This window comes from Loxodonta africana, chromosome 2, assembly GCF_030014295.1.
Source record: "Loxodonta africana isolate mLoxAfr1 chromosome 2, mLoxAfr1.hap2, whole genome shotgun sequence".
NCBI classification, from domain to species: Eukaryota; Metazoa; Chordata; class Mammalia; order Proboscidea; family Elephantidae; genus Loxodonta; species Loxodonta africana.
In genome coordinates this window covers 163,567,599-163,593,827 of record NC_087343.1, presented here as the reverse complement: position 1 = coordinate 163,593,827, position 26,229 = coordinate 163,567,599, and the positions used below count along the sequence as shown (strand labels likewise).

At 41.2% G+C, this 26,229-nt stretch overlaps 1 protein-coding gene across 1 annotated transcript in view; it reads left to right on the top strand.

Moving 5' to 3' along the window:
• Window positions 1-26,229, top strand: part of SH3TC2 (SH3 domain and tetratricopeptide repeats 2) — a 78,776-nt gene that overhangs the window by 27,716 nt on the left and 24,831 nt on the right. The window contains exons 9-13 of the mRNA XM_010591699.2: window positions 2,466-2,661; window positions 11,885-12,018; window positions 13,392-13,433; window positions 13,559-15,256; window positions 15,364-15,544. Of these exons, the coding sequence (XP_010590001.2) occupies window positions 2,466-2,661; window positions 11,885-12,018; window positions 13,392-13,433; window positions 13,559-15,256; window positions 15,364-15,544 (2,251 nt within the window). The remainder of the gene's footprint in view (window positions 1-2,465; window positions 2,662-11,884; window positions 12,019-13,391; window positions 13,434-13,558; window positions 15,257-15,363; window positions 15,545-26,229) is intronic.

The window sequence follows — 26,229 nt, the reverse complement described above, 5'->3', positions numbered from 1 at the left end:
GGTTTCCTTGCCTATGAAATGAGAGGTCTATAGTCTCTATCCAGGACTGGAATCAAGTGCCCACAGGGCAGGCAGAATGCACTGATGTGGAGGGCCTGGATGGGGTATGTTAGGGAATTGCAGGAATCGTAGGGATTGGAAGATTTTTTTGGGGAAAATTAATCTCTGTGTGGGCCAAATTAAATATTTTGTGAGCCAAATGTGGCCTGCAGACTGCCTGTTTTCAACTTCTGGTTGGAATCTTTTCTAATTTCTTTAGGAGTTTTGTGAAATTAGCCTTAAATTTAGGAAGAGTAGGAATTAAGAACGTCTGACACATAGTGGGTACTCAGTAAATATTAGTTGAATAAATGAATGAAATATATACATACATATACGTATGTGTGTGTATATAGGCATAGGTATAAGTATATGCATGTGTATTTCCACATACATATGTACATACATACATTTTAGGTAACCTTTCTCTTTCTGTATGAGTGTGTGTGTGTGTATATATATTTATATAATATACACACACATTGATATGTATGTTTGTATATATACATATATACAAGGAACCCTGGTGGCACACTGATTAAGTGCTTGCCTGAGCTCGGCTGCTAACCAAAAGGCTGGCAGTTCAAACCCAGCAGTTGCTTTGTGAGAGAAAGATGTGGTAGTCTGCTTCCATTAAGATTATAGCCTTGGAAACCCTATGAGGCAGTTCTACCCTGTCCTATAGGGTTGCTATGAGTTGGAATCGACTTCATGGCATGGGGTTGGGTTTTTTTTAATTTTAATTTTTTGGTGTATATGTATATATGTACACCCATACCCATTGCCACAGAGGGTTTCCAAGGAGTGGCTGGCAGCTTCAAACTGCCAACCTTTTGGTTAGTGGCTGAGCTCTTTAATCACTACTCATATATCCGCAACTATGTACATATCTACTAGATAATAAACTCCAATGTTCTAGGTATCTAGAATAAACATTCCTTTCATTTTCATCCTTAGAGCCTCCCCATACCCAGTATAAATTCAATCTTGCAAATTCTAAACCTAAACAATGCTGTTAAAAGAAGAAATAGAGAGAATTATGGAGCCTAATCATTAGATCAAATCAGTAACTGACCGTAAACAGGATTTTTAGTTTTCTGGGCTAGTGGGGCTCCACGGTTGTTCTGCGTTCAAATTCTGGCTCTACAACTTGAGACAGCTGTGACCTTGGCTGATCACGTGCCCCGCCCCAAGCTGCAGCTTCTTCGTCTGTAAAATGATATAATAAAACTCATTTCAAATATTGCCATGAGAACTAAACGAAATGACATCTGTTAATCACTTAGTGTAGTTTCTCTCACATAGTGATATTTAATACATTGTAGCTTCTATTAACCCACCAGGCAGTGGGAATTTCTGAACTTGAAGACACAATTAATGAAAATGTGACTGGCAACCTCAGAAAAAATAAACAGTAAAAAAAAAAAAAAAAAATTTTGTTTTTATAGCAGAGGAGTTAAGGCAAATATGGAAACTGAGGCACATAAAAGCCATTGTCTCAAGCAGAGCACCTTTAGTGGAAAGCGGGCTTAGCCAGCGGTTGGAAGACTTAAGTTCTAGACCCAGTTTTGCTACGTATAAGCTCCATAGACAAATCAGGTACTTCTCTATGCCCCCATTTTCTAATCAGTAAGAAGGAGATTCTGGTAATTCCCCTGCCTACCCTTTGGAGCTCTTGGGAAGATCTGAGAAAATGGGTGTAAATACACTTTGTAAACTGGACAATGCTCATAAAATAGGCCATTACTAGGTCTTAGGCAACTTACCAAATAGGGAAATTACATAGTCAGAAAGAGAGTCTTCTAGTTCCCTATTTCACCAGTGATCATGAGGCTCATGTTTATTGAGCACTGACTATGTATTAGGTAGTGTGCACTTTATCTTTTTGACTTTTCCTAATATTTATAAGAGGTAGTATTCCTATTGTCCCCACTTTACAGCTGGGGAAACTGAAAGCCATAGTGGTCAAAAGGACCTAAAAGGAAATGGAGAGATCCTCTAGTACCATGGTTCTCACATGTTGGTCTGTGGATCAGTGTCACCCATGACGAAGCATTTAGACGAACGGTGGCAGAATCAGACAAACCAGAGCAATGGAGTGAGTTTTCCATAAGCTAAATGTATTCAGCTTGTAAGGCATTTCAAGTATTCTCAGATGATCTTTCCACCTTTTTCTAAAATATCTTTTTTTTTTTTTTAAATAAAAAGATGGTGAAAGTGGATGGTAGTTAATTTTTTTTGGAATGTGTTCTTTGGCAAAAAGTTAGCAACCTATGTCAATTCTGCCAATTTTTTTTTTTTTTTTTAATTTTACCAGTCCTTGAAATCCCAAAGTCTGGGAATGCTTCATTTCACATTACACTGGATTGTAATAGAGGGCTTGGCTATTATGCTTTATTTAGTTGACATGTACTGTTTCTCCACAGGCAGAGGAAAATGTAAGGCCTTGAAGGGTTATGAAAGAGAAGAAGAGGATGAACTGAGTTTCTGCCAGGGAGAAAACATTGAGATCATTGGCTTTGTCATACCTGGGCTTCAGTGGTTCATTGGGAAGTCAACCAGCTCAGGAGAAGTGGGCTTTGTCCCCACTAGGAACATAGATCCTGATTCTTATTCCCCGATGTGAGTATGACAGACACGTCTTCTGGGGTGTCCTAGAGCTGGGCTGCCTCCCCAGTGGTTTCTCCCCTCTTTGAGCAGATTTGCAGAGGAGCTTCATGAGTTTCCTGGGGACATGGAGCCAGAGAGGCACATTGTGACCACCAAAGTTGACACACAGAGTGCTAGAAAGGAGAGGGTGAGTGACCAGGGAATTGGTCAGTCCAGTCCATTTCAACAGATGGTCACTGAGGCCTTTCTCTGTGCAAGGCGAGAAACACAACTCCAAGATGAAGGACTTGATGGTGAAGTTTTGGTACTTGTATACTGCCAATCACCCTTTTCCAATGAAGGGTCCCCCATCAAGTAGTTGTTGATGTTAGGTGCCGTCGAGTCAGTTCTGACACATAGTGACCCTAGGGGACAGGGTAGAACTGCCCCATAGGGTTTCCAAGGAGTGGCTGGTGGATTTGAACTGGTGACCTTTTGGTTAGCAGCCGAGCTCTTAACCACTACACCACCGCTGTATAAACAGGGACCAATAGACAACCGACTTGGCGAATAGAGATTCCCCAGGTATAGGTCTGTCTCCTGAAAGCTTAATTTGTGAGGGTAAAATGCATCTTTCTGCTCTTTTCTGCCATGAATCCAGAAGGTCTGGTTCTGAGGAGCAGACTCCACCCACCTGAGTGGCAGATGTGAGGGGTGGAGCTTGGGAGTATTGTCTGATCTCCTCAGGGTGGGCTTCCTGCATGGGGATGGAAAACATGTAAAGCTGATGAACCCCAGATGAACCCCAGAAATATAAGAGGAAACATGGAGTTTTTCCTACCTTTGAGGCACCATTGCCCCCCACACTAGATGTCTTAGTAGTCTAGTGCTGCTATAACAGAGAAACCACAAGTGGATGGCTTTAACAAACAGGAGAGTCTAGAAGTCCAAAGTCAGGGTGCCCGCTCCAGGTGAAGGCTTTCGCTCTCTGTTGGCTCTGAATGAAAAACTTTGTCTCTTCTGAGCTTCTGCGCCCGAGCAGTCTTCATGTGGCTTGGCATCTCTCTTCCCTGTGTCTGCTTCCTTGCTTGCTTGTTTAATCTCTTTTATATCTCAGAATCCTGCCTAATTAACATACCAGAGACAACCCATTCCCAGATGGGATTATAACCACAGGCATAGAGGTTAGCCTTTACAACACATGTTTTGTGGAGACACAATTCAATCCATAACACTGGGAAAATGGCAAACCAACGAATGTTTCAGGCTCTGACAATCAGATTGGAATTTCTTCTCTCCAGGAAAAAGCAAATAAGGAGAGTGGACCAATGGGCAGAAGCTCCTGCTAAAGCCTGCTTTTCACGAGGAGAGGAGACAGAAGGCTATTTTCCCTGCATAAAAATGTGGGGAACCAAATAACTCTGATTATTTAGAATTATTTGAGATATTTGATACTTGGACTCTAAACTAGGAGGACTACTCACTTGTGCTAGAGTAGTGGTACAGAGTGCTGAGGGGGACTGTAAGGAGGAAAACACATTCAAGAAAACTTTCATGAAAAAGGTGACATTTGAGTTAAGCATTGCAAAATGTAAAATGTCTCAGCAGATGTGAATGGGGAAAGGAGGTCGCAGGTAGGAAAGTTGGGGGGATGCTAGAGGAACAACTCATGTGGCTGGGATTAGGTTCCCAGGAGGGCAGTGGGGTTGCCAAGGCAGTGTGGGGCTAAGATGTAGAAGACCAGGTATACCTGTGCCAGGGGCCTGTCCTTAACTTGGCCAAGAATGGGAAGCCACTGAATGTCTCTGAGCAAGGGTGACACGTAACGTGGCTGGAACTTTTCTCCAGGAAGCTCAACTTGGCTTTTGGGGGAGGAGTGCAGTGGCAGGGGAGAACCTGGAGGCAGTGAGAAGGCCCAGGCCTGCTCTAAGGAAGGAGCAAGGGAAATGGAGAGGAGAGGGTACCGCTGAGGATTTTAAAGATTCTGGGGGCTTTTACAAATACGGATACTTGTGACTCAACCTTGGGGACTTTTCTAATTGGTTGGGTTGTGACCTAGGCAGTGATATTTATAAGGGCTGCCCTGGTGAGGCTAGTGGGGAGCCAAGTTGAGAACCACTGCTGTAAACCACCCCCTCATCTCACCAAAGGGAACCCTGGTGGTGCAATGGTTAAGCGCTTAGTTGCTAAATGGAAGGTTGTTGATTCAAACCCACCTAGCGGATCCATGGGAAAAAGACCTAGTGATCTGCTCCCGTAAAGATTATAGTCTAGAAAACCCTATAGGGCAGTTCTACTCTGTCACGTGGGGTTGCTATGAGTCGAAAATCCACTTGATTGCACCCAACAAAACAATAACATTTTATCACAAGGGGAAAGGAGGACCTAAGAGGGTCCTTGGGTCTGGAACTCCAGACTCCTGAGGTTAAAACTAGTGTGAGTTCTGCAGCCAAGGCCCTGGTGAAAGGCAGAAAGACTGAAGAGAACAGAAAATGTGGCTTGTGGGAAAGCTCCTTGGCAGGGACTTCCATTTATAGAGCACAGGAAGAAAGAACATAGCAAAGAAGACAGGGAAGAAGGAGCTGGCAGACAGGAAGGAACAAGTCGTGGGGCTTGGGGGCGGTTAACACTGTTGAAGCCTCAGAAAGATAAAGCAGGGCAGACAGATGGGAGGCCTTTGGGACTGGCCAATGCCAGGCAGCATAGCTTAGTGTTTACAGAGTTTTGGAGTCAGAGTGCCTGAAAGTCATTTTAGGGCCAAGTGATTGCAACATGTGTCACTTACCAGCTGTGTGACTTTGGACAAGTTGATTTATTTCACTCTGTGTCAGTATTCTCATCTGTAAAATATGGATAATACTAGTATTTGCATAATAGGATTGTTATGAATTTAATTTAATACATATAAGGCACTTAGAATGGTGCCTGGCACAGTGAGGGTGTGTGTGTGTCTATGATCAGCATACATTGGTCATAATAATTGTTATTGCTTTTATTGTGGATGGTGGTAGTGATCTCTGAGAAGAAATTTTTAATAGGCTATTGGGGGCAGGCATCAGATTTCATAAATGATATTTAAATTTCTGCACTTTATGTCTTGTCTCAAATGACAATAACTCAGGGCCACTAAGTTAATTTGATGGTCACATTTTAGCTGGCTTATTTTGCTGTGTTCTCACGCTGCAGAACACCATGCCCTGTGACACGGTGGGTGATGGTGAGCTTTTCTCCTTATTTCCACAACGCCATTCGTTAGCCTACACTTGGTTGCCCGTGGGATCCAACGTACCAGAGATGGAACATTCGGTAGGGAAGGGGGAAGTGAGCGCAGGAAACAGGAAGGGGTGGAAGAAGGAGTGGAGAGGGGAACTGGCTACTTGTATGCCCCTCAAGCACTCTCTAGATTACAGACATCCCTGAACCACAGTAGTTGAGCTCAGAGGAAGGACAGGCAAACAACCTAGACACAAGCAGCAGCCATGGTGTTGAAGCCTGTGCTCTATGCTAGTGGTCTGGCCACTGGGTGTCACTCTTAGTCTATGCTCCTTTGGAGTCAAGTTTCTGAAGACCTCAGCATTTGCCTGCCCTTCCTCTCCTGCGTAGATTCCCTCCCCGTGCTGATACTTTACCCCTAAAAGATTTATTGACTAAATTGGCAGTACATTGAGAGTGAAATTTCTCAAAAGCTGTTTTCTGATTCAGATTTACCCTCTGACACCTGGGAAAGGAATTCTGTAGGTTGTGGGTTTCCTTTTTTTACAGTGCAGAGTTCAACACAGCTACCTACTCTCTTAACAGCATTAGCTGGAAAATCTACTGCAGGCATCAAGTCTGACAAGACAGACTTTGGGGATCTCAAAACTTTTGAGGCTGACAGAATGCTACACCTTTCCTGTTTTTATATGTTGACATTTAAAAATATTCCATGTATGAGCTTTTGTATGTGTGTACACGTGTGTGTTTTAAGGGCGTTAAAAAAAAAAGATTTTAAGTACAATTGAAGGCCCTTTTTGCCCCACCTCAGACACAAACTCTATCCTGAAGTTGATATGTATTTTTCCAGCCATTATTCTGATACATTTTAAAAATATGTATTTGTTCATAAACCAAAAACAGTGTGGTTTTACATATTTAGAAATGTATTTTCTTCTGCAACTGACTTTTTTCAGTTGACATTGTGAATTTAGAATTTATTCATATAGTGATATAATTCATTTTAATAAAACGTTATTTAAAGGAAATTTATGTACTTAAATGCATAAATTAAAAAATAAGCAAGGCTGAAAAATTAATGCATTTAAAACCAGAAAAGAAACATAAGAGAAATGCCAGTATTTCATAATATTAAATTTAAAAAAATTCTATCTCAATTACCTCTTTTATTCTTTACATTGTTTATCGTGTCTTCTTTATAATTCCATTTGTTTTGGCATCTATTTGTGTTGATGAGAATTTTGTCCTCAGTCTCATAGCTATTTCTTTCCAAGCACTCAGTTTTTTTTTCCTCACAGTCTTTTTTTTTTTTTTTTAAGGTTTTCTCTTTGTCACTGATGTTTTACAATTGTACCATAATATGTTTCAAACCAAAAAATCCAAACTTGTTGCCCTGGAGTTGATGCTGACTCATAGCGATCCTATAGAACAGAGTAGAACTGCCCCATAGGATTTCCAAAGAGCAGCTGGTAGATTCAAACTGCTGACCTTTGGTTAACAGGCACGGTCTAATCACTATGCCACCAGGGCTCCGTAATATGTCTGGATGTGATATATTCTATATTTACAGCTAATTGTCAATCTCCTTCTTCATAAAGTGTATCTTTTAGTTATTTCAGTGGCATGCTGTGAGTTGTAAACACTCTCAGTCTCAGTCCTTGTTTGTCTTAAATATACTTAAAATATACTCTTGAGCCATAATTTAGCTAAGTATAAAATAACATCTTCAAACTGTGAAGGGAAAAATATTAATATAAAATTTCAAATCAGTTTGCCAGAGGTTTGTCTGTTTTATTAGCCTTTTCAGAGAACCAATTTTTGTTTTTGTTGACCATCTTTATTGCTTCTTTGTTTTCTATTTCATTAATTTCAGTATTTATCTTTATTATTTTCTCCTACTTTCTTTGTTTTATTTCATTAATTTATGTTTTTGCCCTTTATATTTAGTTCTTTTATCCCATGAAATTGAAGAATTAAAAAAAATGGAAAATCGAACCCAGGAAGAAGGAGAAATAGAAAACCTGAATAGGTCCATACGCTATAAAAAATGAAAACCATGTTTAAAAATTATGTTATTTTACATTATTTATTAGAAATTAAATTCTATTATTTTTACTTTGCTCAGGACTTGCTTCTTCAATCTGAAGGCTTTTATCTTTCTTCAATTCTGGAAAATTCTCAGTCATTCTCCCTTTGAATATTGTCTCTCTCTCATTCTTTTTAGTCTCTGTTCTGGAGTTCCTATTAGAGGTATGTTGGACTTCTTGTTCTTTCCTCCACTTAATCAGTTCTTTTATATTTTTTTATCCTTTTGTCACTCAAGGTTACATTGTGGGTGATTTCCTTGAAACTATCCTCAGTTTCACTAATTCTCTCCTCTGCTGTGACTAAATCTACTGTTTAATCCATCCACATAGTTCTTAATCTCTATGTCTTTATTTTTCATTTCCATAATTTATATTTTGCTGTTTTTCACATATGCCTATTCCTCCTTACCATGTTTCATCCTTTCATTATAGCTTCTATTCATTCTTTTTATCTTTTCATCATTTCAACCGTGCTTGTTATAAATTATCTTTCAGATTATTATTTCTTGCTCTTGTAGTGTTAACTTACCTATTTTTACATCTGCTGACTCTCTTTCTTGGTAGTTCTTTTCTCTTGTGTGATTTGTATTTTTTGTTATATGAATTAATTGTCAACATTTTTAAAGATGGTCTATACATGAATCCCTCAGTAAGAGGACATCCATGCTTATCGGTTTTTGCATTTGCTTCTCCTGAAGTCTTAAGAATTCATTGGCCCAGGGCCAGTTTTTAATGTTAACTTCTGTGGTTGTGATACTGCACTGTGTAGTGTAAATTCAGGTTCCACACCTTCACATGGTACCAGAAAAAAAAAACAAACCCTCTGCCATCAAGTCAATTCTGACTCATAGCGACCCTACAGGACAGAGTAGAACTGCCCCACAGGGTTTCCAAGGAGCGCCTGGCAGATTCGAACTGCTGAACTTTTGGTTAGCAGCCGTAGCACTTAACCACTCTATGCCACTAGGGTTTCCTCACATAGTATGGGCCTCAGTATTTGGTTTTTTCCCAGGTACTCAGACAGATGGAAACTGTGTTTTGGGCAGGTAGCAAGGACTATTCTCCTCTTTATGGAAGTAGCAGCCCTTCATGATTCAGGCTTTATGCTGGGAGCATATGCTTCACATAGGCCCAGGGTCACATGTCCTATGCCTCGGGGGCATTACAAGACCAGCCCAGCTCTGAGAACCACTGTACAGGCTGAGTACCCCCCAGGATCTCTGGGCCACCTGTTCACTTACCCATTTGGCTTTGGATTCTACTTTTGTTTCTGGTTCCCAGATATTTCCCTTTCTTTAAAGATAGAGTATGTATTGAAATTTTTATCTTTGTCACCTTTCATCCAGAACTTGTCTGTGTGTATGGTGAAAGTAGCCCTGTGTGCAGCACCTCAGCCTGCCATGTTGCCAGAAGCCCTGCCACACTCCTTCCAACCTCACTTTCATGCTAGGACAGCCTTAATTTAGCCTCCAAGCTTCTTTGATCTTAGGACATTAGCAGACCAACTGAGAGGCTAGGGATGCTGAGGTAGACCTCAGATTCAGTCTCAGGTTTACCACTTTTTAGCTGTGCAATTGTAGGTATGTCATTAAACCTTTCTGAACCTATTTCTTCATCTATAAATATGGATAAAATACTGACATCATAAGGTCGTAATGAAGATTAAATAAAATAGTAAATTCAGGAGTACTCTGTAAAATTTAAGAGTTCTAAAAAAAAATTGAGGATTATCTATTATTTTTGATCCCAACTAAATTTAATTAGATTTCAATTACATGCTGTTTTGAGAATAGAAGCTCTTATGGTACTGGGGAGAATCTGGGGATCAGACCAAAGAGATGGGGGTTCATTGTAGTCTGGTGGTAAAAGACCTTGGCCAAATGTGAGGACATTTGTCTCTAGTTCTAGTTTTGTCACTAATTAGTGGTGTGACCTTGAGCAGTTCATTTTAGCTGCTAGTTTTCTCATCACTGACTTTGAAACTGCATATATCTGAGCTATGGGGACAAACGATAAGTGGCAGAATTATAGTACCCCTCCAACCCCTCCCTTAACCCTGCTTTAACTAGAGAAGCTCTTTTTATATACTGCTCTTACTAAGTCCTAATTGAGCGATGCTAGGCATGTACTTCATTTTTCTGTGCTTCTGTTTCCTCATCTGTAAAAAGGGCATATAAGACTAGTACCTACCTCATAAGGTAATAAAAAAAAGTGTGGATTAAATGTGATAACAGTGTGATTCATCATGAGCCCTTCCAAAGTATTAGCTATTGTACAGCTTGTACAAGGCAAGGTCACCAAAGCTCCATAGACACATCTAAACACCCTGAGGGACTGAATTGCTGGGCTGAGGGCTGTGGGAACCATTTTCTTGGGGAACATCTAGCTCAATTGGTATAACAGTTTATAAAGAAAATGGTCTATATTCTACTTTGGTGAGTAGCGTCAGGGAGTGACCATCTAGGATACTCCACTGATCTCACCCCTTCAGGAGCAAGGAAGAATGAAGAAAACCAAAGATACAAGGAAAAGATTAGTCCAAAGGACTAATTGACCACAGCTTCCACCAGACTGAGTCCAGCACAACCAGATGGTGCCTGGCTACCACCACTGACTGCTCTGAGAGGGATCACAATAGAGGGTCCTGGACAGAGCTGGAGAAAAATGTAGAACAAAATTCTAACTCAAAAAGAAAGACCAGACTTACTGTCCTGATAGAGACTGGAGAAACCCTGAGAGTATGGCCCCCAGACACACTTTCAGCTCACTAATGAAGTCATTCCTGAGGTTCATCCTTGAGCCAAAGATTGGACAGGTCCATAAAACAAAACGAGACTAAAGGGGCACACCAGCCCAGGGGCAAAGACTAGAAGGCAAAAGACAATAGGAAAGCTGGTAATAGGGAATCCAAGGTTGAGAAGGAAGAGTGTTCACATGTCATTTGGTTGTTAACCAATGTCGTAAAACAATATGTATACTAACTGTTTAATGAGAAGCTAGTTTGTTCTCAAAACCTTCATCTAAAGTACAATAAAAAACAAACAAAACAGAACAAAACAACAAAAAAAACCCCACAAAGTATTAGCTATTGTTAGCTCTTGAGCTTCTAAGTTATTTTTGTTTTAAAAAAGAGTCCTGAGGTTAAAAAACAAAACTGTCTTTAGAACTGAAAGGGGTCTTAAAAATTATTCAGATAGATACTGGTTTTAATTTTTAAGGCATTTCTGGTGTGAAAACTTAAGTCTATGAGATACCTCACAGGCAAATTAGTTTAAGCAAGTAGTTTATACAACAGGGTGGGTATAAAAATCTTGATTGTTTATAAGAACTTTCTTCCAGCCTTCTGACCCTCCTTCTACCTACTTCCTATCCCTTAACAATTCTATATCTCTTTTAAAGATACATAATACTGTTGTTCTATGTCATTGAATCAGATCTCAACAATTGTGAAAGATTCCTTCTGATTATAGTCAAACTTCTTTCGTTTTACATTTAGATTGTGTCAACTGTCCATAGCTTTTTCCTGAAATAATCTAAGGACACAGAAATTTCTTTTTAATGGTCCCTTTCCAACTCTTACGTTTTGGGCAATCAATTCCTAGTTGTCCCATTTCAAATGGGCATCATTTGGCCTCAAATAAAGGGAAGGAGTTGAGAAAAGTGCCTTTGCTCTTTCTTGGGAGATGGGATTTTAATGGGAGGGGTGTTTCATTTCCACTTAGAGCTACCCAACGATGACACAGCTCAGCTCTCCATGGATGAGATGGTAATAGCTCTTCTTCCTTGGCAGTATAAATGCATTATGTATGCAACAGCAAGATGAGGAGTCAGGTTTCAGCTGTGAGCAAAACAGGTTGATGGCTGTATGTCCTTCACGACATTCAAATGTGGAGGCAGAAGGGGTTGTGTGTGGAAACTTGCAGTAATCTGTCTCTGTGTCTTTTGCCTCATTGCAGGAGCAAGAGCTCGGCCTTCTTCAGTGATGAGGAAAGATGCTCTCTGTGGGTGCTGGGAAGTGACAGGAAAGCAGAGTGTTACAGCTTCCTCCACATGCTTGCTCACACTGATATAACATCTGTCTACAGGCTTAGTGAGTGTTTGTCCCCAAGACTCATTTGAGAGCCTGGGCGCTTCAAGGCTAAGGAGAATGTCTCTAAGAAAGAATAAAATATCTCTAACTTCTAATTCCGTCCTTGAATTTGGGGCTTTGGCCACTACTCAGTAGATCACCCTGGTCACATTTGATTGGCAGCATTTTCATCTTTGATTTCAGATAATTCTGGGGCTACATAGGACACGATGCCTAGAAACTATGAGATATGATGATGCCAACTCAGCTATGCCTTGAGTGGTCAGTCGTATTGGGCCTTCTATCTTAATCATGGAGAAGGTGAACTTCCTGAGTTGTGGCTGAGATCTCTCCTTCCAGGGCTAAAAAAGGTCTAGGTCCCTACTGACAAAGCCTGGGTCATTGAAAGGGCCCTAAAAGTTGATTTCTTCCCCCATTCTGAGGACCAGATGAACTCACGCCTGAGCCAGGATAAGAACTGAGCTCTCCTAACCACTATTCAGACAGTTACCATTTCACCACACTGCACCGACACAAAATGTCTTTGTGCTGTTGGATGCATTAGCCTTGGCTCCTATCTGCCAGTAAATGCTGATGTTCCTCAGGCCTTATTAATAATCCCTTCTGGCAACACCCTTCTCCCCTCAGCCTGCTTTACTTTTCTTCCAAATGCTTCTCTTGTGTGATCTCATTCAGTCCTGGAACTTCAAACGGCTCCTTTCTTCTGGGGGTCACAAATCTATATTTACAAACCTCAACTTTTCTCCTTGGCTACAGACCTATTTCATTCTCTGCCTAGAGCTCTTGTAAGCACCTCCAATTTAAAAAGTCTAAAACTGTGCTCAAAACTATCCCTCTCCCCCCTACCCCACCACCTCATCCTACTAAGTTACTTCAGGGAACAAGATGCCTCTTTGTTTCTTTTCTTCACCATTCACATCTAATCCCTCAGTCCTGTCCACCTCGTGAAGCCCATTGCCCACACCAAGTCACTGTCTGTGGTGGGTGGCTGATGAACGAATGGAGGAAATAAGAAGAAAGGATGTGATACACATCAAAATGTGAGGAAATTTGGATGAGTCACCATACTTCTTTGGATTTCAGAATCCATCATCCCCCCATATCCACACTTCTTGGCATAAACTTGTTTTCAGCTTTTCTTCTTCAATTTCTAGCTATAAAGTGAAGGGGTTAAACAAGATGACCTTCAGGCTCCTGCAGCTCTTAAATGAATGAGAAAGGGGATAATCCTACCCAGTTCCTTAGAGATGACTGGCAGGCTGAACTTAAACCCAGAGTCTCCTAAGGGGTCACTGGTCTGGGGTATGCCTGGAAACGTAGGCATGGTGGCCCATTCTGGCCTAATACCAAGTCTGTCCTTCATCTCTATCCAGGTGGATTTGAATCCATCCAGAATCTTCCAAAGGATCTGAGTGGTGAGTAGAGACCATGCTGAACCTGACTTCCAGTCCTTCAGGACAGCGCTCCTGCCCTCTCGCCAAGAGCTGGCCATCTTAGTTACAGGTGTTTAGCATTGCTCAACTCTACCTGTCCCTTACAGCATCCCAGCCTGAAGGGTTCAAGGAGGCCAGGCCTGATGGAGCCTGGGAGAAGCATCAGGCCGTGGGCTTCACACAGTCCAGCAGCTCCGAGGACTCCAGTCCAGAGGAGGAGCTCCTCTCAGCTGCCTCTGACAGCTATCACCTGCCAGAGCCTGATGACCTTGATGACCCGGAACTGTTCATGGACCTAAACACTGGTCAAGAGGAAGAGGAACTTGAGGACTTTGCCCCCATATTAGCTTTTCTGGATCACAAGGGTTATGCTGACCACTTTAGAAGCCTCTATGATTTCTCCTTCTCTTTCCTCACTACTTCCTTTTATAGCTTCTCTGAGGAAGATGAACTTGTGGCTTACCTGGAGGCCTCAAGGAAGTGGGCTAAGCGGAGCCACATGTCTTGGGCCCATACCCGGCTCTGCTTCCTTCTGGGCCGGCTGAGTGTCAGGAAGGTCAAACTCTCTCAGGCCAGGGTGTACTTTGAGGAGGCCATCCACATTCTCAATGGGGCATTTGATGATCTGCCCTTAGTAGCTGCTCTGTATGTCAACTTGGCTTCCATCTACCTGAGGCAGAGATTGAGGCATAAGAGCTCTACCCTGCTGGAAAAGGCGGGGGCCCTGTTGGCCTGCCTGCCTGACCATGAGTTTACTGCCAAGAATGAGCTTGAAGTGGTGGTCTATGTGCTATGCCAGGGGATTGTGGAGGGCAGCAGTCCCCTGGAGGCTCGGGCCTGCTTTCTGGCCATCCGATTGCTCCTAAACCTAGGCCGGCATGAGGAAGTCCTGCCCTTTGCTGAGCGTCTGAAGCTCCTCTCTGGACACCCTCCTGCCTCGGATGCTGTGAGCGACATCTTGAGTTTTCTGTACGACAAGAAATATCTCCCACACCTTGTAGTGGCCTCTGTTCGGCAACGTGGTACTCAAAGTGTCCAAGGGACGTGTCTTCCAATTTGGCAGGTCCACCTGGTCCTCCAGAATGTCACCAAGCTTCTTGGTGTTCCCTCTTCAAGCTGGGACGAAGTTTCTTCCCTGGCTTGCCCAACACTTAGGCAAACACTGTCTGCCTGTGAGGAGCAGGCAGACTGGAGCACCCAGAGGGCCCTGTGTCTCATCCTGTCCAAAATGTACCTCCAACACAGGTCTCCTGATGGTGCCATCTACTACCTGAGCCAAGCCTTAGCACTAGGACAGCTGCTGAGTGAGCTAGAAGCCTTTGAGTCTTCCCTCTGCCTGGCGTGGGCCTATCTCTTAGCCAGCCAGGCAAAGAAGTCTTTGGACATCCTTGAGCCACTCTTATGCTCCCTGAAGGACACAGAGAGTGTCATCCAGAAAGGAGTGGTCCATAACCTCATGGGACTGGCTTTTCAAGGTGAAGGCCGGGTGAACAGGGCAGCTAAGAGCTATCTCCGGGCCTTGCACAGAGCCTGGGAGATAGGAGATGTGCGTAACCAGGCGGTGGCTCTGGCCAATCTTGGCCACCTGACCCTTAGGTCCTGTACTCAGCAGCCAGCCAGGAACTACCTCCTACAGGCTGTCCAACTCTATTCTGAACTCCAGGCCAGCAAGGAGACGGACATGGAATTAGTGCAGGTGCTCCTCTGGTTGGCCCAAGTCCTGGTGTATGGATGCCAGCTGGCCAGTAGCCGTCTTTGTTATGAAATGGCATTGCTGTTTGGCTTAAGACATCGACACCTAAAGAGTGAGTATGTTCCATGCTGCTGGGAAGTGTTAGAGAAACATGTTAGAGCACATTTTCCCCATATTCTATCTCAGGTCATCTCATTCATCTCCCTGCTTTATGTTCAGGTCAGCTTCAGGTCACCAAATCCCTCTGCCATTTCTACAGCTCTGTGTCCCCAAACCCCGAGGCATGCATCACCTACCACGAACACTGGCTGGCCCTGGCTCAGCAACTCAGGGACCGGGAGATGGAGGGGAGGCTGCTGGAGTCCCTTGGGCAGCTCTACCGGAACTTCAACACTGCCAGGTGAGTTGGGGCTTAGGGACAGTCCTAGGAGCATCTTTCTTTCCTTAACAGGTAACCTGGCTCTCCCTTAGGAAGCCAAGTCCAAACATACATGGACTGTGGAGGGCATCGTAGTAAAGAGCATGAGCTCTGGAGCCATCACAGGGTGCAAATCCAGTGCCACCACTTATTAGTTGTGTGGCCTTGGATAAGTTACTTAATTTACGGAAGCCTCAGTTTTCTCGTCAGTCAAAGAAAGATAATTATTGTATCTCAATTACCTAGGCTTGCTATAACAAAACTACCATAAGTGGGTGGCTTTAAAGAACAGAAATTTATTTTCTCATAGTTCTGGAGGCTCAAAGTTCAAATCACCCAATTGGCCCTGGAGATTCCTTCTTTGTAGGTAGCCCTGAGTTCCTTGGCTTCTTGGCATTCCTTGACTTGTAGATGATCCTTACAAGGCGTCTGTCTTTCCCTGTGTGTCTCTGTGTCTATTTTGGTCTTTTTATAACTCAGAAGTAGTTAAATTTAGGATCTACCCTACACTGGTGTGACCTCATTTATAAAACAAAAGAAACCCAATTTCCAAATAGGATCATATCACAGGTCGGAAGGCCAGGAATTCAACACATATCTTTGGGGGACACAATTTAATCCATAACAAATAACTTCTGTCTTACAGTGTTATTGTGAAGAATACATGAGTTAATGCCCATGAGACACAGAGAACAGTGCCCAATGCATACATAGAAAGGGCTCGGTCACACTAGCTATGTTACTACTACTTGTGTGTTTCCATAACAACCCACCATCTGACCATGGCCCAGGTGCATGACTCAGAGAGGTGGCCATTAGAGCCAGGAGCACCGAACCCTCAGTCTGTCGTCATTATCAGAGGACAATTTGTATTAGACAAAGAAATCTAACTTGTGAAACTCCACGTGTACACTTTCATGGTAAGAGAGTTTCACTGGAACTGGAAATCATGAAATTAAGTTTATTTTCATGTTTTAGTTAAGAACATTTAGGTTATAATTGCAACTATGTACTATATCTTAAGATAAAAATAAAGTGGGTGTTGATCTTTTGGCTTTAATTTTTTTTTTGAATAAATTTTTTTTTTAAATTAACTTTTATTGAGCTTCAAGCGAACGTTTACAAATCAAGTCAGACTGTCACATATAAGTTTATATACACCTTACTCCGTTCTCCCACTTGCTCTCCCCCTAATGAGTCAGCCCTTCCAGTCTCTCCTTTCGTGACAATTTTGCCAGCTTCCAACTCTCTCTATCCTCCTTTTGGCTTTAATTTTGCTGACAAAATTGTTTCACATCTCAGGGAGACATCCTTGGTTTTATGATTGATTTTCCCAAGCCAAAACCAAACCCACTGCCGTCAAGTCGATTCTGACTCATAGTGACCCCACAGGGTTTCCAAGGCTATAAATCTACAGAAGCAGACTGTCACGTCTTTCTCCCCTAGAGCTGCTGGTGGTTTTGAACCTCCAAACTTTTGGTTAGTAGCCAGTTGCTTTAACCACTGCACCACTAGGGCTCCTTGATCGACTTTTCAGGAATATCTAAAAATGGTTTTTTGTTTTTGCAAAAATATTATGGCATGTTGGTTAAAGTGCTCAGCTGCTAATGAAAAGATTGGTGGTTTGAACTCATCAGTGGATCCACAGGAGAAAGACATGGCAATCTGCTCCGGTGAAGTCTGCAGCCTAGAAAACCCTTTGGGGTTCTACTCTGTCCTATAGAGTCATTATGAGTCAGAATTAACTCAACTGCAATGGGTATACCAAAACTCAACTGTTTTACCCAAAAAAAAAAAAAAAGGCCTCTTCTAACCCTTTGATATTCAAATTATTCTCCTGCCATCTCCTGTTTATTTTCTCTTCTTTGTTCATGGGTCTCACTCTGCTTGATTTTCATTTATCAGCAGCATGGCTGGCAAAGAAACCCTGGTGGTGTAGTGGTTAAGTGCTATGGCTGCTAACCAAAAGGTTGGCAGTTCGAATCCACCTGGTGCTCCCAGGAAACTCTGTGGGGGCAGTTCTACTCTGTCCTATAGGGTTGCTATGAGCCAGGATCAACTCGATGGCAAGGTTTTTTTTTTTTTTTTTTTAATGACTGGCAGTTCTGCTCTCTAAAACCCACTGCCATCTAGTCAATCCCGATTCATAGCAACCCGATAAGACAGAGTAGAACTGCCCCATAGGCTTTTCTATAATCTTTATGGAAGCAGACTGCCACATCTTTCTCCTGTGGAACAGCTGTTGGGTTTGAACCTCTGACCTTTTGGTTAGCAGCTGAGAGCTTAACCATTTCTGCTCTCTAATAACCTTTTAATTGACCTCATTAAATCCTACATGGTTTGCAAGCTTTTCAATTTAACTTTTCCACAGATTAGCATTGTAGCTCTGTAGTCATAATTATGAATGGCTTCTAAAATAGAGTGGGGATAATTGCTAGCATTAAGCAGAGAGAGAGATCGTTCAGGAGAGGCTAATGAAATAACAATTTTTGTTTCCCCAGGTAACGTGGTAACTTTGAGTACCTTGACCATCAGATAATACATTCTCTCTTTGGCTTCCTCTAGCTCTCCCTTTCTCTCTCCTTTTCTCACAAGAATCTAGTGTCCTCCAAACCTCCCATTGTCTTCACCTTCGGTCCCAGGGAGGGAGTTTTGGATCCTTCCGGCATGTGGCAGGACAGGAGGCCTGGTCCCAATCTTGCCCTGCTTCCATTCCAGTACACCTTGGGAGTCTGGATGGTTCTGGATCAGGTCCAGAGGGCAGGCTTAAATAAACCTTCAAGTTGGAACAGTCATATGTTCATGGCAAGGCATCCTGGGACTGTTTGGGAAAGTTGGGATTTAAGGGACTAGATCAAGGGTGGCAAATGTGTGTTGGGCTTATTGCTATCTCTCCCTGCTGTGCAAGCTCAAAACCAAAAAACCCACTGCTGTCGAGTTGACTCTGACTCATAGTGACTCCATAGGGTTTCCAAGGCTGTAAATCTTTGCAAAAGCAGACTGCCACATCTTTTTTCTGTGGAGTCGCTGGTGGTTTTTTGAACCGCCGACCTTTTAATTAGCTGTCATTTGCTTTAACCACTGAACCACCAGGGCTCCTCAGGTTAATCATTGCTCCCAGCCATTGCCTACCCCACTCTCATCCTTTGCTATTCAGTCTTCCCCTGCCTATCATCAAATGGCAACAATATTCTGACATGGAAGCCAGAGGGAAGGCCCTGGATGCTGCCAACATGGGTTGAAGAGGCCTTATTTAAGACAGTGTAAGGATCATTATACTTCTTAGGTGAAGAGGGTGATAGAGAGGAGGAAAGAGTGGGACTATAGCTGGCCTAAAAAGTGACTGAAGGAAGTCAGAAGCCCCTGAGCTGGGAGAGATGCAACCAAAATTGGATAATTGTTGTTGTTAGGTGTCATTGAGTTGATTTTGACCCATAGCAACCCCATGTGACAGACTAGAACTACCCCATAGGGTTTTCTAGGTTGTAATCTTTATGGGAGGTTGTCAAGGATTTTATTTTACTTGAATCCATAATCAAAGCCCATGGAAGCAGCAGTCAAGAAATCAGACAATGACCCCAAGATTATGGCCCCGGAACGTGCTTTTAACTCAGTACTGAAGTCACTCCTGAGGTTCACCCTTCAGCCAAAGATTAGGTAGGCCCATAAAACAAAATAAGACTAAATGGGCACACCAGCCCAAGGACAAGGACTAGAAGGCAGGAGGGGACAGGAAAGCTGGTAATGGGGAACCTAAGGTCGAGAAGTGGAGAGTGTTGACACAACCTGGAGTGGCAACCAATGTCACAAAACAATATGTGCATTAATTGTTTAATGAGAAACTAATTTGCTCTGTAAACTTTCATCTAAACACAATTAAAAAAAAAAAAGAAATCAGACAACGTAGTGCATTGGGGAAATCTGCTGCAAAAGACATCTTTAAAGTGTAGGAAAGCAAGGATGTCAGTTTGAGGACAAAGGTGTGCCTGACACAATCCATGGTATTTTCAATCTTGTCATAGGCATATGAAAGCTGGACAATGAATGAGGAATACTGAAGAAGAATTGATGCCTTTGAATTATGGCGTTGGCAAAAAATATTTAATATACCATGGACTGCCAGAAGAATGAACAAATCTGTCTTGGAAAAAGTACAGCCAGAATGCTCCTTAGAAGCAAGGATGTCAAGACTTTTTCTCATGTACTTTGAACATGTTATCAGGAGGGACGAGTCCCTGGAGAAGGGCATCACACTTGGTAGAGAGCCAGTGAAAAAGAGGAAGACCCTCAAAGAGAAGGATTGACACAGTGGCTGCAACAATGGGCTCAAGCATAACAAAGATTGTGAGGATGGCGCTAGACTGGGCAGTGTTTTGTTCTGTTGTATTTGACTGCACCTAACAATCTTTATGGAACCAGATAGCCAGGTTTTTCTCCTGCAGAGCCACTGGGTAGGTTCCAACCACCAGCTTTTGGGTTAGCAACAAGAGCTTAACCATTGTGCCATCAGGGTTCCTAAAACTGGACTAGCAGTCAGGAAACCTCATCATGCCTTCAGCTAATAATGTGATCTGAAACAAGTGACTTATCTTCGTTGCCCCATTTATGATGTTAAATTGAATCAGGTACCTTCCAGTTCTAAAATATTGAGCCTGGGATCAGCCAGCTCTGCCATTCTGACACTGGCCATAATCTTCTCAGTACCAGGATCCCTACTGCCTTCAGAGAGTTTTGAACTTTTGGAGAAAGATTCTTAAAGTCGTGGGCCTTCTAGAGGGCTTTTTAAGATCAGAGACCTAAGCTTTTGGGGCTTTGAAAGGCTCTGCCAAATGTTCAGAAAGTCTTGACATACTCGTTGCCATCTAGTCGATCCCGACACATAGCTACCATATAGTGATCGTAAACACCATGAGGACAGGCCTTGTGGCTAGCACAGAGCTTGGCAGAAAGGAGACATACAATACGTGTTTGTGCAGGATAGCCAAGCAGTTGGTTGATTAGTTCCTTGGTCCACTAGCCCTTGAGCTGCAGCTATCTGCTGATTTCACTGCCAGAGATTAAGATGAAGAATAGGGGGGCTTTGTCTGTGTAAGCTCCTGACTCCTTTGCTCTGGCCCAGGTAAGGAAAGAAAGATGCTTGCAAATTGGGTGCAAGCTCTGGTCTTTAGTGGCAGTTACGTTAGTCAGAGTGCCATCAGAGGAACCTCAGATGCTTATTCCAACAGCCCACTTATAACACTGGCCTATGTAGTGTTAGCTGAAGAGCACAGTGGGTCTTAGGCAGCCTGTACTAAAAAGGAACCAGTAACAGGTGTTGTTGTCGTGAGATGCCATCAAGTCGGTTCTGACTCTTAGCGACCCTTGTACAATGGAATGAAACACTGCCCGACCTGTGCCATCCCCACAATCTTGAGCCCATTGTTGAAGCCAATGTATCAATTCCTTTCTTTGAGGGTCTTCTTTTTCACAGACCTTCTACTTTACCAAGCATGATGTCCTTCTCCAGGGACTGGTCCCTCCTGATAACATGTCCAAAGTACGTGAGACGAAGTCTCACCATCCTTACTTCCAAAGAGCATTCTTCCAAGACAGATTTGTTTGGTCTTCTGGCAGTCCGTGGTATATTTAATATTCTTCACCAACACCATAACAGTAACAGGTAGTGAAGTAGAATATCAGAAATTTGCACCCAGATGAGATATGAGTTTTTGAAAAAGTTAAATAGTTACTTACAGTTATATTGGAGCCCTGGTGACACAGTGGTTAAGAGTGCGGCTGCCAACCAAAAGGTCAGCAGTTCGAATCCACCAGCTGCTCGTTGGAAACCCTATGATGCAGTTCTACTCCGTGCTGTAGGGTTGCGATGCGTCAGAGTTGACTCGATAGCAAAGGATTTTCCCCCCCTTTTTTTGTTTAAAATTAATTATAATATTTGCTAATGGTAAAAAAATTAAACCAGTATTGAGGGTTATAAGTTGTAAAGTTCCTCTCCAAACTCCCTTTTCTCCAAGACTTTTTGAGGTAACTCCTTACAGATATTTAAGTATTAAGTATTTCATGCATATGAAAGATTATGTGATACAGATTTTTATACTAACTATATAAATAAAAGATATTTACATATAATATGCATATTTTAATTGCATTAATGGAATCATGATAGAAGCTCTGTTATATAATACACTGTTCTGGTGCTTGCTTTTTTCATTTAAAAATATCACAATGAAATGTCGATCCAGCATTTTATTTCTCTATGGGATCCCTTCTTATGTGTCAGGCACTGTGGTAGGTGCTGGGGAATCCAATGGTTAGAAGAAAAAAAACTTCCAAAAGAACTATCCAAAAATGGAGTGGTCTACCCTATGTGGGAGTGAGCATGTCTTTGTTACATGTGTTCAAACAGAGTCCAGCTCTCCGGAAATTTTATAGAAGAATTTACTGAACTGAGCCGGGTATAGATGTAGCTTTTTTCCCCCAATAACTGCTTTATTGACAAATAATTCACATATCATAAAAAACCAGCCTTTAAAAAGTCCACTTCAGTGGCTTAGTGGTTAAAGTGTACTTTTTAGGACACTGAAGTGTGCACTTCACTTATAGAGCTTTGTAATCATCAACAGTATCTAATTTCGGAACATTTTCATTATCACACGCACACACACACACAAACCCTATACCGATCAGCAGTCCCTTCCACTACCCCACTGTCTCCCTCCCCAGCCCTGGCAACCGCTAATCTTTCTGTTTCTTTGGATTTGCCTATATTGAACATATTACCTACATGGAATCATAGCATATGTGGCATTTTATGACATGCTTCTTGCACATAGTATAATGTTTTCAAGGGTCAGTAATTTTAGTAATTTGAGTCTTCTCTCTCTCTTTTTTTTTTTCCTTTTGATCAGACCAAGTAAAATTTACCATTTAAAAAAAAATCTTTTCAAAGAACCAACTTTTGGTTTTGTTGATTTTCTCTATTCTTTTTCATCTCTGTATTATTTATTACTGCTCCAATCTTTATTATTTTCTTTCTTCTGGTTGCTTTGGGTTTCCTTTGCTCTTCTTTTTCTAGCGTTTGAAGATGGCATGTTACACCCGTTGCTGTCGAATCGATTTTGACTCATAGTGACCCTACAGAACAGAGTAGAACTGCCCCATAGAGTTTCCAAGGAGCACTTGATGGATTTGAACTGCCAACCTTTTGGTTAGCAGATGTAGCTCTTAACCGCTACGCCACCAGGGTTTCTAGGTGGAATGTTAGGTTGTTGATTTTAGATCTTACTGTTCTTTAATATAAGCATTCACAGCTATAAATTTCCTTCTGAGCATTGTTTTCGCTACATCTCATAAGTCTGGTGTGTCGGCTTTTTGTTTTCATTCATCTCAAAGTATTTTTTTATTTCCCTTGTGATTTCTTCTTTGATCAGTTGGTTATTTAAGAGTGTGTTGTTTAATTTTCACATATTTGTGGATTTCCCAAATTTCCTTCTGTTATTGGTTTGTAATTTCACTCCATTGAGGTATGAGAATATATTTGTATGATTTCAGTTTTTTAAACTTTACTAAGGCCTAATATATGATCTGTCCTGGAGAATATTCCACGTGCATCTGAGAAGAACGTGTATTCTGTCTTTGTTGGATGGAATGTTCCACAGAGGTCTGCTAAGTCTAATTGGTTTATAGAAATGTCTTCTATTTTCTTGTTGGTCTTATGCCTAATTGTTCTATCCATTATTGAAAATGAGGTACTGAAGTATACAACTGTTGTTTAGTTGTCTATTTCTTCCTTCAATTCTGCCAGCTTTTGCTTCATGTATTTTGGGGCTCTGCTTCATGTATATATATGTGCATATATATTTATGAGTATTTATATATGTCTTCCTGATGGATTAATTCTTTTATCATTATAAAATGCCCTTTCTTGTCTTTAGTGGAAACCCTGGTGGCATAGTGGTTAAGAGCTACGGCTGCTAACCAAGAGGTTGGAAGTTCAAATCCACCAGGTGCACCTTGGAAACTCTATGGGGGCAGTTCTACCCTGTCCTATACGGTCACTATGAGTCAGAATTGACCCAATGGCAACTGGTTTGATTTTTTTTTTTTTGGTTTGTCTTTAGTGACAATTTACATCTTTTTATCGGATATTAACACAGACACTCCAGCTCTCTTTTGGTTACTGTTTGCATAGTATATCTTTCCATCCGTTTACTTTCAACCTATTTGTGTCTTGAATCTAGTGTGTGTCTCTTGTAGACAGCATGTAGTTGGCCATGTTTTTTTAAATTTATTCTTCTAATCTTTGTCTTTTGTCTGGGGTGTTTAGCCCATTTACATTTATTGTAATTACTGATAAAGGTAGGATTTAGGTCTACAATTTTGCTATTTGTTTTCTATATTTCTTCTATTTTTGCCTTCCTCTGTTACCCTTTACTTTGTTGTTAAATAAAAATTTTCTAGTGTATTATTTTAATTCACTTGTTTTTTTTTTCTTTTACCATATATTTTGAGTTATTTTCTTAGTGGTTGCCCTGAGGATTCCAGTTAACATCTTAATTTATAACAATCTAGTTCAGATTAAACCTGTTGCCATTGAGTCAACCATGACTCACGCAGACCTGATGCGTGTCAGAGTAGAACTGTGCTCCATGGGGTTTTCAATGGCTAATTTGTCAAAATTAGATCACCAGACCTTTCTTCTGAGATGTCTCTGGGAGAACTCCAACCTCCAACCTTTTGGTTAGCAGCCAAGTGGAACTTTGCTCCTATATAGTTCTGTTCCCTCTTCCACTCTTTTCTCTTATTATTGTCATACAGATTACACCTTTATATCTTATAAGCCCATCAAGAAAGTTTTATAATTGTTGCTTTATTCAGCTGTCTTTTAAATCAGATAGGACAAGAAAAGAGTTACAAACAAAAAATGTATTTATACTATACAGTCTTTTATATTTACTTGTATAGTTTACCTTTACTGATGCTTTTAATTTTTTCATGTGAATTGAAGTTATTGTATAGTTTTCTTTTGCTTCATCCTAAAGAAATCCTCAGTATTTCTTGTAAGGCAGGTGTGGTAGTGATCAATTCTCACAGTTTTTGTTTATCTGGGAATGTCTTAATTTCTCCTTCTTCTTAGTACTCTTAAAAAAAAAATCCCTTTTTTTTTAAAAGGATAGTTTTGCTGAATATAAAATTCTTAGTTGAAAGTCTTTTTCTTTCAGCACTTTGAATATGTTATACCACTCCCTTTTTTCTTTAGTTTCTTTAGAATCCTCAGTTTCTTTTGAGAAATCAGTTGTCAATCTTATTGAGAATATCTTGTATGCAATGAGTTGCTTCTCTCCAGCTGCTTTGAAGATATTCTCCTTGTCTTTGGCCTTTGACAGTTTGATTATGATTTCTCTAGACATCCATCTCTTTGAGTTTATCCTACGAAAAGTTCATTGAGCTTCTTGGATGTATAGATTAATGTTTTTCATTATATTTGGGAAGTTTTTAGCCTTTGTTTCTTCAAATATTCTTTTTGTACCTTACTCTCTCTCCTCTCCTTTTGCAACCTTTATTAGGCATGTGGTGGTATTCTTGATGGTATCCCAGAGGTCTCTGAAACTTTGTTCATTTTTCTTCATTTGTTTTCCTTTCTGTTACTCAGACTGGATAATCTCAATTGACCTGTCTTAAAGTTCACTGATTCTTTCTTCTGCCAGTTCAAATTTGCTGTGAGCCTCTCTAGCGAATTTTTCGTTTTAGTCATTGTACTTTACAACATCAGAATTTTAATTTTATTTGTTTTTATAATTTGTATCGCTTTTTTGATATTCTCTGTTTGGTGAAAAAACACTCTCATATTTTCCTTAAGTTCTTTAGACATGATTTACTTTAGTTCTCTGGACATTATAATAGCTAATTTGAAGTCTTTGTCTAGTAAGTCTGGGTTTCTGCAGGGACAGTTTTTATTGAATGCTTTTTTCCCTGTGTAAGGCCATATTTTCCTGTTTCTTTTTGTGTCTCATATTTTGTTTTGCTGAAAACTTGATATTTAAAATAATATAATGTACCGGCTCTGGAAATCAGATTCCTTTCTTCTTCTAGGGTTTGTTGTTGCTGTTTGTTATTGTTGTTACTGGTGTTGCTACTTATTTTCTAAGAGGCTTTCCTAACATTTTTTTTCCTGTAAAGTCTGTATTCTTTGTCTAATGTGGTCACTGAAGCCTCTACTCAGTTAGCTTAGTGATCAGCTAATGATTGAATAGAGATTTACTGAAATGTTTTGCACCAAAATTCTTCCAGCCTATGTATGGGCTCTGAGTGTGTGTCAGTATATATACTCACACTCTGGAAGACAGTTTAAACTTTGTTTTAACCTTCATTTCCTTCATACTCAGATCCTCAAGATCAGCCAGAAGTGAGATATTAGGGCCTTCTCAGGTTTTTCTTGGGTATGCACACAGTCCTGTATATATGTGTGGTCTTCTAGATTCCCAGGAATATGTCAGGGTTTTCCCAAGCCTCATATGGACATCTCATTCTCTAGTTTTTTTCGTTTATTTATTTGTTTTGTCAGTTTTTTATTTGCCCCAACTGTCTTTACACCTCAGACAGTGGTAATGGTAAGCTATTGCCGCTGAATTTTTGTTTTGTTTTGTTTTTATAAACATTCTGGGAAAAAA